Here is a 13,618-nt window from a genome sequence, read left to right as displayed (position 1 = left end):
CAGCCCTCCATAGCCTTCTCATTCATGTACCTGTCCAAGCTTCTATTAAAAGTTACAGTTGAACTCATATCACCACTTCTGGCAGCGGATCCCACACTTGCTCCACCCTCTGAGTGAAGAAGTATTCTTTCATTTTCCCCTTGCATATTTCGCCTTTCACCCTAAATCTATGGCCTCTAGTTCTAGTCTCACCCAACCTGAGAAAAGAAAGCCGGCCTGCATTCACCTTATCTATGCTCCTCATAACTTTGTACACCTCTATACAGACTACCCTCATTCTCCAGGGAATAAAGTCCTAACGTGTTCAAACTTTCCCGATAACTCAGGTCCTCAAGTTCTGGCAACATCCTTGTAAATTTTCTCTGCACTCTTTCAAGTGCCAGTTGTGAGATGAGAATTGAATTCCTGCTGTTCCCTGAAAAGATCTGTTTTACATTCTTCCCGTGACTCCCTGTGTGGGTTTCATCCAGGTGCTCCATTCCCTCTCGCACTCCAAGGATGTACAGTTAGGGTTAGTGAACTGTGGGCTTTCTATGTTGGTGCTGGAAGCATGGCAAGACTTGCTGGCTGCCCAGCAAAACCCTCTCTGATTTGATTTGTACAAATGGTGTATTTCAGTGTATGATTCAGAATCAGGTCAATTATCACTGGCAAGTGTTGTGAAATTTGTTAACTTAGCAGCAGCAGTTCGATGCAATACATAATATGGAAGAAAGTAAATAAATAAATAAGCAAATAGATAGATAGATAAATAAATAATAATGTACAGTATATGTATATTGAATAGATTAAAAATCATGCCAAAAATCAGAAATAGTGTATATAAAAAAGTGAGGGAGTATTCAAGGTTTCAATGTCCACTTAGGAATTGGATGACAGAGGGGAAGAAGCTGTTCCTGAATCGCTGAGTGTGTGCCTTCAGGCTTCTGTACCTCTTACCTGATGGTAACAGTGAGAAAAGGACATGCCATGGGTGCTGAAGGTCCTTAATAATGGATGCTGCCTTTCTGAGACACTGCTCCTTGAAGATGTCCTAGGTACTTTGTAGGCCAGTACTCAAGATGGAGCCGACTAAATTTACACCCCTCTGCAACTTCTTTCGGTCCTGTGCAGTGCAGTGTTTTGATGTATACATGACAAATAAACCTAATCTTTATCTTTAAGGATGTGCACAATTGTCAGCACAATTCTGATGTCATTGTAACAAGCCCACAATGTTCAACAGAGCAACACAGCAACAAAACAATATCAGGAACACGCCCCTTTCCACACCCACTCACACACAAATACAGGCCTCCAACTCCAGAGTAGGCCGTCACTGGATAGGACACCCCAGCTGGATTTGAGATCCAGGAAAAGAAACGAGGGACGGTTGCATGATGATCAGGCACAGAACTCTCGAGATTTGCATAAGCTGAGGATTCCCTCATCTGGGAGCAATTGGGCGCTGGGAGTTCTCAAACAGTTAGCTCAATCTGGCCCAATAAATTTGGATCATCACGACATAGCAGTGTAAGTGCCCTTAAAATTGAGAAACAGTGTGCATGGAACATGAATGAATTTGTGGAATACAAAGTGTATTTTCTAAATATCAGTCTCATGAGGAGAACATAGAAAATGAATATTTTGGATATGTCAGTGGCAATAGCAAAAAAAATTGATGCTCCACCTGGTGCATAAATAGTTGCTTGAATGGGCTTTTTGCAGCTTTATCCTTCTTGGAGTTTGCGTGATACTTCTCTGCGACATATTCCAGCAAGTCGCCATAGAAGGGTTTTGAAATGGACACATGGGCAGCCCACTTTTCACCTAGAAGCAACTCTTACCTTTACTCTGTGCACTTTAAATTATATTACACAACATGCACCAGTTACATAAACAGCATACTCTGCTGTTGTTATTAAATTCATCAGCCGGCAAAAATGTCATCCAGTGATCACGACGTGTAATTATCCACCAAGGTGGCCAGAAAGCTACATCCAAGCAATCTCTGGATGTGATTGCACCATCCGGTTAGAATCAAAGAATGGATACATTGGAAACCTTCTAAAGGTTCTGTCAATGTTAAGAGATACTAATTTCAGTTAATGCTAACATGTATCTCTTAAAGAAGATACATACCTTTTAAAGACACTCTTCTTCAGCCCTTTACCTTTTCCACCTATCACCATCTTCACACCCCTCCCACACCCATCCACCTTGCCCCTCACCGAGCTTCATCTATCATCTGCCAGTTTGTACTCCTTTCCCCCCCTACTGTCTTATTCTGGCTCCTTCCCCCTTCCTTTCCAGTCCTGATGAAGGGTCTTGGCCAAAATGTGTGCTGTTCATTCTCTGCATGGATGCTGCCTGACCTGCTGAGTGCCTTCAGCAATGTGTACGTGTTACTCTCGGTTTCCAGCATCTGCTGAATCCCGTGTGTTTATGCAATGTGTCTGGAGTAGATGCAAGCTTGCGTTCCGGAATTGAAAACAATCCTAGAAACTGGAGAATGATGCAATATGAGAGAGAGAAAGATACACAGTATTTTGAACACTGCACAATAGGTTGGGTGAAGGAGGTGGAAGGGAAAAATACACACTTTTAAGGCAGATGGAGCAGATGGCTCTGGGCATTAACAACGCTAAATCATGAGGAATAAATGCAATGCCGCAAGAACTTCAATTATCTGACGTAAGTGGTTAAAGTCAATGAATGCACATCAAAGATCATATCTTGCCAAAATATACTACTATCCTCAAGCACTAGCTGATGCACTATGTACCCGGGACTCACCAAACAGAAATTTATTAACCATCCTATATACAGATTAGACACAGTTAAAAAATTTCAAGCTATGGGTGGTTGAAGTATGTAATGGTTGGTGTGATGCGTCCAGTGTGGTGGTGTAGTGGGAAGTGCTAGTCGTTCTCACTTTCAGCTCCCACCACTGGCTGGCAATCTTGCAAAAAGGACAGCTGAATGTTTAAGTCTCTACCTGCCAGTACATAGCTCTCCAACAGCAAGCCCTATCTCATGCCACGTCGCTGGTGACACACGGAAACTGAACTCCTTTCAGACTCAGGCCGATCTACAGAGGACAGGGAGGAGGTCTGGCCCCTGTACACATAGCACACAGGCCCACAGGTGTGTGGACATACCATGGTGCTCGTGAACCAGATCTCCAGGTAAATAGCCCCACTGCCTTGTGGGCAGCCTCAGGAGAGACGAAGGCTGCAAGAGTAAACCTAGGCAGCAAATTCGGAGTGGAGCCCCTAAGGCAGCTGGACGTCATTGAACATCCTTCCGGCTGCTCCTGCAGCCGAGCTGGTGCCAAACATATTGCTTGATAAGTTTTCCTTTGGACTACACTGGTGAGGCCGAGAGGGAGATCTCAGGATGTCCATTCCTTCTGCCCAGGTTTGTAATGTTGGTCATCATCACCCATTGTCCTTCAAGACAGACGGGTGACAACCATCTTACTTCAAACCTCACTGCAAAAACCCTCATCACAAACTTACAGACAACACAAAGGTTGGTGGAGTTGCTGGGTCACGTAGAAGTCCATTGTTGGTTATAACAGGACATTGACAGGAAGTAGAGCAGGGCTTGAGAAGTCAGAGATGGAGTTCAGCCCAGAGAAGTATGAAGTGAGTTATCTTGGAAAGTTGAATTTGAAGCCAAAATACCAGGTTAATTGCAAGATTCTTAGCAGTGTGGTGGAATAGAGGGATCTTGGGGTCCATGGTCCATAGATCCCTCATGCTGAGAGGGTGGTTAAGAAGCTGAATGCTGTGATGGCCTTTATTAGCCAGGGGACTGAGTTCATAAGCCATGTGGAAGAGTTGCAGCTGTATAAAACACTGGGAAGACCACACCTGGAAAATTGTGTCCGATGGTGGTTGCCTCATTATAGGATGTAGAAGCTTTAGAGAGGGTGCAAAGGAGATTCACTAGGAAGTTGTCTGGATTAGAGAACATGTCTGATGATCATAGGGTTTTTCTCTTTGGAGTAAAGGAGGATGAGAAATGACTCGACAGAGGTGTAGAATTTGATAAAAGACATAGATCAAGTGGACAGCCAGAGACTTTTTTCTAAGGGCAGAAATGGCGAATATGAGGGGGACATAATTTTAAGGAGATTGAGGAAATTATTGGTGGGTGGGAAGTCAGACTAAGTTTCTTTTACAGATTGGTGGTGCATGGAATGCCCTGTCGGCGGGGTTGATAGGGACAGATACATTATGGGCACTTAAGAAGCTCTTAGTTAGGCACATGGATGACAAAAAAAATCAGGGTTATGTGGGAGGGAAGGGCTAGATTCAATAAGAGTAAGTTAATAGGCTGGCACAATATTGTGGGCTGAAGGGTCTGCACTGTGGTTCTATGTTCTATTTTCCTCTTTACAGATAGACCATAATCTGCCACCAACCAAGGCCATGCAGAGGAGAAAAGAGTGGGAATGATAATAAACAAAATCACTGGATTTAAAACTCTCTGTTGCTCAATATAGCACACAGCATAATCTAGAAAGCATTGTAAAATCAGGATCTGTGCATGGTGCGGCACTGGGCACAAGTGACTGGGAACCAGGCAAAGGGTGAAGAATAGTTCAGGCTTCGGTTTGTGGTAATGATGCTGTGGAACACACAGATAAGTCTCTGACAGGTTAACAGCAGACAGATGCAGAGAACTGGATGACAACATGCCAGTCCTTTTCAAATGAAAACCAGAAATCCTGCATTCATCGTTCCAAAAAAAAAATCCAAAGAGCATTTTGTACATAGTTCAGAGTCCATTCTTTCCAATGTAGAAGCGGAGATCAACGTTCCTCGCGAACTGTGTGCACACTATGAAAACATTGAGCACTAAAGGCTATTCGGCCCATGATGTTATGCTGAACTTGATGCCAGTTCATATCGAATGTTCTCTTTGTGTGTCATCTGCACCCCCCCCCCCCCATTTGCTTCATATTCGTGTATCTAAAAGCCTCCACCTGTGGTCCTGTGCGTCTTGCAGCTTATCTTTACTCAATGCATGAAAGATGGGGCACAGAATTCCCTTGCAGTTTTGACGTGGGGCAAAGTCGACACACAGTTCCCACAAACAGTGAATTCATGTGGTCAGGATCAACCTGTACAATAGTAAAGCTTGAAATCCCTGTAAAATCCCCCCATCTGCTGGTATCCTGCAAAAGAATTTTGAACACTAGCTCCAGGCAAAATTTTGGTGGGGTCATTCTCAGGGTCTGCTGAATGCTTATGATCAAAGTAAATACACCCTTCTTGTCCAATACTTTATTGGCAGTGTTGTGGTTCCTACAGCCAAGCAAAAGAAGGCAAATAATGAAAAGCTAAAAACATTGGGCTCACTTCCAGGGAAGGTAGGTGGGAGTGGGACCTATGCAGAAGAGGTGGCTTGTACCTTAACTGGAGGGAACAAATGGGAAGGGGGAAGGTTTGCTAATACTGCATGGGGAAGGGGGGTAGTTTAAACTAGAGTTGCAGGCGATGGGAACCAGAGTGCCAGAACAGATAGTGGAGAGGTTGTGGAGACAGATATTGTTAAGACCTCAAACAAAACCAGGAATCAAAAGGTTGTACATGGTGGGACTAATGTTCGGAGTTGGCTATATTTCAATGCAAGAATTGTAGAAAAGGCATAGATCAACACCTGCAATTATGATATTGCAGCCATTAGTGAGACTTGATTGCAGGAGGGGCAGGACTGGCAGCTCAATATTCCAGGGTTCCATTGTTTTAGACGAGATAGAACAGGAAGGATTAAAGGAAGAGGGGTGGTCAGGAAAAATGTCATAGCTGTGCTCCGTCAGGACAGACTGGAAAACTCATCTAGTGAGGTTTTATGAATGGAACTGAGGAATAAGAAAGGTAGGACCACATAAAAAGGCTATATTATAGACTGCCCAATAATCCGGGGGATTTAGAGGAACAAATTTGTAGAGCGATGAAGATCACAACATAATGTTGTGATAGTAGGTGATCTTAACTTTCCAAATATTGACTGGGACTCAAATACTGTAAAAGGACTAGATAGGATAGCATTTGTCAAATGCATTCATGAAAGTTGCCTTAAATAAGTACAAAGGAGTCCCAGTGAGAGAGTGTGTAGTACTTGATCTGCTTTAGGGAATGAGACAGGGCAGGTGACAGAAGTTAGTGTAGGGGAACACTTTGAATCTACTGATCACAATGCCATCAGTTTCAAAGTAAATATGCTGGTTTGTGGGTTGAGATATTCAACTGGAAAACACACCAATTTTGACGGCATCAGGAAGGATCTGGCAGGTGTGGACTGGGACAGGCTGTTTTTTGGCAAAGGTGTACTTGGTAAGTGGGAGGCCTTCAAAAGTGAAATTTTGAGAGTACAAAGCTTGTATGTGGCCATCAACCTGTCAGGATAACAGGCTTAGAGAACCTTGGTTTTTTGGGAGATATTCAGGCCCTGGTTAAGAAAAGCAGGAGGTGCATAGCAGGCATAGGCAGGTAGGAACAAATGAGGTACTTGAGGAGTACAAGAAATGCAAGAGAACGCTTAGGAAGGAAATCAGGAGGGTCAAAAGGAGACATGACTTTGCTCTAGCAGATGAGGTGAAGGAGAATCCTAAGGGCTTCTACAGAGCAAAAGGGTTCCAAGAGCCAAAATAGGTAATTATGCATGGAGCCAACAGAGAATGGGGAGATCTTAAATGAAAACTTTGCATCTGTATTTACTCGGAAGATGGACACAGAGTCTACTGAAGTGAGACACAGCAGCAGTGAGGTCACGGACTCAATAAAGATGTCCGTTCCCTTGTGGCAAATTATGGTGGACAAATCCCCAGGCCCCGACAAAGTGTTCCAATCGGACCCTACAGGAAGCAAGTGCAGAACTTGCAGCGGCCCTAGCACAGCTATTTAAATCATCCTTAGTGACAGGTGTGGTACCAGTGGATTGGAGGATAGCTAATTTTGTTTAAGAAAGGCTCTCAGAGTAAGCCAGAAAAATTATAGGCCAGTGAGCCTGATGTCAATAGTGGGAAAGTTATTGGAAGATATTTGAAGGGACCGGATAAGTGAGTATTTGGATAAACAAGGACTGATTAGGGATAATCAGCATAGCTTTGTGTGTGATAGGTCTTGTCTAACCAATCTTACAGAGTTTTCAAGTTACCAGGAAAGATAATGAAGGCAAGGCAGTGCATGTTGTCTACATGGACTTCAGCAAGGTATTTGACAAGGTCCTGCATAGGAGTTTGACAAGATGGTTCAGTCATTTGGCATTCAAGATGGGGTAGTAAATTGGATTAGACATTGACATTGTAAGAAGTCAGAGAATGGTAGTAGATAGATTCCTCTCTGACTGGAGGTCTGTGACTAGTGGAGTGCCACAGGGATCAGTGCTGGAACTGTTGTTGTTTGTTATCTATATCAACGATCGGGATGATATTGTGGTTAACTGGATCAACAAATTTGTGGATGACACCAAGATTAGGGGTGCAGTAGTCGGTGAGGAAGACTATCAAAGCTTGCAGTGGGATCTGTATCAGCTGGAAAATTAGGCTAAGAAATGGCAGATGGAATTTAATGCAGACAAGTGTGAGGAGTTGTACCTCGGTAGGACCAACCAGGGTAGATCTTACACAGCGAACGGTAGGGCAATGAGGAGTGTGGTAGAACAAAGTGGCGTCACAGGTAGATAGGGCTGTAAAGAAACTTTTTGGCATATTGGCCTTCATACATCAAAGTATTGAGTACAGGAGTTGGAATATTATGTTGAAATTGTATAAGATGTTGATGAGGTCTAATTTGGAGTATTGTGTACAGTTCTGATCACCTACCTACAGGAAAGATGTCAATAAAGTTGAAAGAGTACCGAGAAAGTTTACAAGGATGGTGTCGGGTCTGGAGGACCTGAGTGAGAAGGAAAGATAGCTAAGAACTTTATTCCCTAGAATGTAGAAGATTGAAGGGAGATTTGATAGAGGTACAGTATACTAAATTATGAGAGGTATAGATAGGGTAAATGCAAGCAGGATGTTTCCACTGAGATTGGGTGAGACTAGAACTAGAAGTCAAGGGCTAAGGGTGAACTCTCTCTCTCTCTCTCTCTCTCTCCCTTCCTCTCTTTCTCTCTTTCTTCCTCTCTCCCTCTCTCTCTCTCTCCATAAAGTCAGTGTGAAGCCACTAGATTTCCGTATCTTGAAACAATTCTCTAAAGCACAAAACTAAACTTACAGAATCACATCAGAGAGGAAACCTACATTACTTGAGGTGGTTCATGACCACTTTAAGATCAGGGGATGGAGTCCTGTCCTTATGTGCGCAAGTTGTTAATGCAAACAACACATTGCACTGTTTGTTTTGATGTAAATGTGATAAATAAATCTGAATCTGAATCTGAATCAGTCCACTGCTGAAGACATATTCTGACATAGGGGTTCATGAAAAGTCAAAGCTTGAACACCAAGTTTTAAAATGAAAGGATTGCCAGTACTAAGTTGGTTATCTTGTTATCCTGTATCTGCATCAAGTTTTTTTTTAATCACATGTAGCTAGGCTTCAGTGAGTGCAAGACAGTGTCTTCACGGATTTTCCCCAAAGATGACTGCTACCAGATCTAATTTCAGCCCTTTCGTTTTGAAAGGACAATTTTTCCAGGCAGCAGTTTAACATGCATTATAATGCCCTTCCCTCCTTCAAGAGAAACGGGAACAAATCAGTTGCCTGCATTGAGAAATGTTGTTTTGGCATTAATCAGAGTTTACTTACGTCCAGAATTATTTGGAAAAAAAAAGAAAATTTGGCTGGGCATTTTGAGTACGATTCAACAAAGAATTCTTGGAGGAGGATGTAAGAACCACTGCTTTAGAAGAAACAATGATGGGGAAATTCAGTTCAAAAAAGTGAATAGTAATAAGCTTCTGAAATAAGCCATTGCTGAAAGTCTTTAAAAAAGTGATAACCCATTCAACACAACAGATTTTGAAACATTGCAAATTTTCTAAAGTTTTTACATCATTGCATATCAGTTGGTAACAAAAGCAGAGATGTCGACATTGACGTGGACGTGAATATAATCAATTCACGAATTTTGGCAAGTCATTTGTATCATTATTATGAGCACCGGCGCTCTAAATTTATATTGCTTTGCTTTCAGTCCTTTTTATATGAAAGTATTATTTTATCAAAATTAGGGTTTTTTTTTGCTTTATTCAGCATTTTGTGGAAATATTTTTCTCTCTTTTCGACATCAGTGGCAGTTGGAGAAACTTAGAGCTCTTCAGCAAGTGCTGGGACGTTGCATACAGCAGAGATGCTCTCTGCTCCCAGCGCATTCTACTGACCGGCTTCCATCCGTTAACGATTATCAAGAGGCGACAGACTCCGCCGGCGCATTTACTACAAGCTGCTAGTAGCAAAACCATTCAATGCACTGATTCTCAATGACATTTATTGAAGAAATTAACAGCAGTGGTAACGTGTGAAAGGTATAAAATCTACAGCTCGAGTGCTAAATTAAAATCAATGTGATGGCTACCTTTTATATTAATGCCGGAATGATGGAAATAGAAATACTTCACTAAGAATTTCAGGTAATAGAGGATCTTACCAGCCCTGAAGCAAAGAAGACAGCAAGTAGTGATAAACAGGCTCCCATCACAATCAGGAGCAGGAAAACAATCAGCGGATGCTGTTGGCTCATGCAGTAATACGACTCGTAGAGCCAGTCGGTTGACTTCTGTTTAGCTGGGACATCGTCAGTTCTGTTAAGCAGATACCGTCTCCTCCTCATTGCGTCTTGCCACATTAATAAAAAAGAAATCAGCAATCAAGCTTTTTCAACTCTCAATTAACTGTTACAAAGTCAGCAAGGTGCAGCCGAGGTAGCCTACCCCAGCCATATCGCTGAAGCAACATGTTGAGCCGTGGCGATCGCCGAGCAGACTGCGAGCGAGACGGAGGTGCTGAAGAGAGGGTGCAACTGACCGCAATCAAAATGCATCATCCCGGAGAATGGGTCCCTTCCGATAATCGATGTGAAACAACAGTAGCAAATGGCTTTCAACTGACGAGAAACAGTCTCTTATTCTTTTGTGACCGGGGTCCCGCTCGACTGGATCTAATACCCTGGAAAAGACATCTAACGTTAGTTAACTCATTATGGCATGAGATGTAGCTACACGCATGAAACACGGTAAAGTGAGTCTGAACCTAATAAACCATGAAGACAATTCTTTCTTAGCCAGTAGAATAATGAAAGATATAACCCAATGAAATGAATGGCAGTTCATGTTTACCTCCAGTATTTTCGGAATGTCAGCAGTTCGATCGGATGCAACTAAATGAGAGACAGTTCACCGCACAAAATCATCGTGTGTGATACAAGGCTGCACGTGTATAATAGAAAAAAAGCATCTGACATCTGCACAGGGGAAGTTCTACTTGTAACGGGGGATTGTGTGTCATTTCCACAGCTGCTGGAAGAATGTAAGTAGGTTGCAACTCATCCATCAGCGGCTCAGCTTTAATGTGCTTGCCGGCGTTTACCCACGTACTACGGGAGATATCTTGGCACCTTTACGGGATACATACAGTGGAGACCTTAAAGACAAATATGATAGGAAAACAAAATGTATCAAATGAGTCATCTGTCAAATTCCACTCTCCGTGCAGTTCATCTTTCCTGCTAATCAATTACGTTATTCAATTGGTTTGATCACATTAATCCTTCGATGCATTTTCCTGGAAATCCAGAAAGTAGCTTGACAAATAGAAAGACAATTATTTTGTAATAACTACTGAGAATTCTACCTGCCTAGAATACAAAATCCATCGCGTGCAATGGGAAGATCCGAAAATGTGCCATTTGTTTCAGTACTATTGCTTTAGACATTGTGATTAATAATCTTATATTCTTCTGCCTTAGACTCCTCCCTCTTTCCCTGTGTGCACTGCACCCCTAACCCCCCAGCTTCTCCTGTTTGTCCACACTGTCTCCAGTGGGGTTTGCAGTGCTGTAGGGGTGAATTGCCCTCTCTGTTCCTAGACTCATTTGCAAGCCATAGCAATGTTAGTATATCAAATATTACAGCACAGTACAGGCCCTTCAGCCCACAATATTGTGCTGACCTTTTAACCAACTCTATGAGCAATATAACCTTTCACTCCATTGTTCTTAATCATCCATACCTATCTAAGTGTTTCTTAAATGTCCCTAATATATCTGCCTCAACTACCACCCCCTGGCAGGACATTCTACACACTCACCAGTCTCTGTGTAAAACTATTACCTCTGACATCCCACCTATACTTTCCTCCAATCACCTTAAATCTAGTCATATCCACCCTGGGTAAAAGTCTCTGGCTATCCATTCAATTTATACCTCTTATGATCTTGCACATTTCTATCAAGTCACCTCTCATCATCCTTCACTCCAAATGGAAAAGCCTAGCTTACTCAACCTATCCTCATCAGTTATACATCCAGGTAAATCTCCTCTCTAAATCTTCTACATCCTTCCTTTGTTGGTTCAACCGGTGCTGAACACAGTACTCAAAATGTTTTATAGAGCTGCAACATTACTTTGTGTCTCGAACTCAATTCCTCAACTAATGAACTAATACCATGCACCTACTTAACAACTCTATCAATGTTGGCAGGCGTTTTCTAAAAGGTCATTATTCCCAAGTGAAACACATATTTTTGACAGCACAAGCATGCTTGGAGTTACTGAATATTGATTTAAGAATAGGGAAGCACAATACTTGAATGTTCTGGCTTCTTGCATGACTTAAATATACACTCAGGGCAGGGATCATATCCAATCATTGAGAAGGTGAAGACTTCTCAGCTCTGCTCATGAACCCCAGACAACTTTCTGCTTCCTTACTTCTGAGGGATATGAGCTAGGAGTAGTTGAGGGGTTGGGGTGGGGGAACAAAAAACACTCATCTATTGACAAGTGCTATGATCTTAACATACTGTATGTGGCTACTTGGAATCCAGGTAAGTCAAGCAGGCTGGGATGACTCATCAAAGACCTATTGCCGAGCTGTATCTAGTCAAGGTCAAGGCCAACAATACGAGGGCTTCCACTGAAATCCTGGTGCAGAATATGTGTAGGACCCCTGCTCCCTCCACTTCTCCTCCATCCCAGGAACAGGTATAGCTGAGGTATGGAGAAGAGGAGATTCCTCCCTCCCGCTTTTCTAGGTTTCCTGATTGGGGGTTGGTACATTTCAGGTTTCAGCGACGTGGTGCTTGTGGTGTTGCCCAAGGGTTAGCTGCGTGGAAGTTCCAGACAAAACAAAAATCCTCCCAGAAGTAATGAATGTGATTGATAGCAGAACAAAGTTGCACTAAGACCAAGAAATCAGCAGCTTCGTTTTCTCAATAATCCAACAGACCAGGGGAGTCTGTAGGTCTGCACGATCTGACGCAGGGATTAAGGGTGGAATTCTTCAGCCACCATAAGGTGCAAAGGAGGTTCAGTGTTGAAAGCTGATGAATTACGATTCCTATGACTTAAGTGCTTTTTAACATTTCCAAAAAACAGCAAGTTTTTGAAATCTATTCCTGACAATTAAAAATTATCTTGTGAACATGTCCAGTCTTCACATTTAACCCTGTGAATGCACATATGATGTTAAACATAGATGGAAATTGCAGAAGCAGCCCACAGAGAAATCTGCCTGACAGCGTAAATGTAGTGGGTTTTATGGTGTAACGGTTAACACGTTCTCCGCACATGTGAAAAGTTCCCAGTTTGGTCCTGGACAGAACCATAAATCAGGCAATGCTGTTACAGCTCAGGGCATTCTGGAGTTCAGAGTTCAGTTCCAGTGCTGTTCCTTAAGGAGTCTCTGCACATTCTCCCCATGGAATGTGTGGGTTTTCCCTGGGTGCCCTAGTTTGATCCCACAGTCCAAAGATGCACTGTTGGGTTACTTGGTAAGCGTAAATTGTTCCACGATTAGGTTGGGGTTGAACGGAGTTGTGGGGTTGCTGGGTTGGAATGGCTCAAAGAGCCAGAAAGGCATAGTCCACACAGTGTCATTAAAATAAAATAAAATAAAAACTCCAACTGAAATGGAGTCGATAGAGTCTCAACTGTGAGTTAATTGTTTGCATCAAAATCTTTGGGACAGGAGAAGGTTGAGCACTGAAGCCCCATTCCAGAGTCTTGACTGTAATAATCTAAATGTATGTTCTAATGTGTGAATGCTGCATTGATCAGGGTACAAAACACACAAAATTCTGGAGGAACTCAGCAGGTCAATCAGCAGCTATGGAGAGGAACAATCAGTCGGCATTTCAGGCCGAGACCGACTTGATGAAGGATCTCAGCCCAATTCGCTGTCTGTTTATTCTTCTCCATGGATGCTGCCAGACCTGCTGAGTTCCTTCAGCATTGTGTGGGTGTTGTCCTAGATTTCCTGCACCTGCAGAATCTCTCGTGTTTTGTTAGGGTGCAATGCTTCAAATAAAATGTGAAACTGAGATCCGTCTGGATTCTCAGCTGGATAAGATATTTTGTCTGGCACATTATTTGAAGGACAGGAGAGTTATTCATGATATTCTACACATACATATCCCTCTATCAATATCATTAAAAATGAGAGTGTCTGTCACTATC

At 42.6% G+C, this 13,618-nt stretch overlaps 1 protein-coding gene across 9 annotated transcripts in view; it reads right to left on the bottom strand.

Moving 5' to 3' along the window:
• The window catches only part of LOC140713820 (adenylate cyclase type 2-like), a 500,552-nt gene that overhangs the window by 282,872 nt on the left and 204,062 nt on the right, over positions 1–13,618 (bottom strand). For 7 of the 9 annotated variants that reach the window (XM_073024378.1, XM_073024373.1, XM_073024380.1 and 4 more), the window contains exons 2-3: positions 9,875–10,109; positions 9,592–9,779 (exon numbers count right to left, since the gene is read on the bottom strand). In XM_073024378.1, coding sequence (XP_072880479.1) covers positions 9,592–9,779; positions 9,875–9,899 — 213 coding nt within the window. In that variant the 5' untranslated portion in view covers positions 9,900–10,109. Of the gene's footprint in view, positions 1–9,591; positions 10,110–10,279; positions 10,584–13,618 lie in introns of all 9 variants that reach the window. The other 2 variants (XM_073024374.1, XM_073024382.1) reach the window with 2 other exon arrangements.

The sequence above is a fragment of the Hemitrygon akajei genome, chromosome 20, assembly GCF_048418815.1.
Source record: "Hemitrygon akajei chromosome 20, sHemAka1.3, whole genome shotgun sequence".
NCBI classification, from domain to species: domain Eukaryota; kingdom Metazoa; phylum Chordata; class Chondrichthyes; order Myliobatiformes; family Dasyatidae; genus Hemitrygon; species Hemitrygon akajei.
This window is presented reverse-complemented; position numbering and strand designations above follow the sequence as displayed.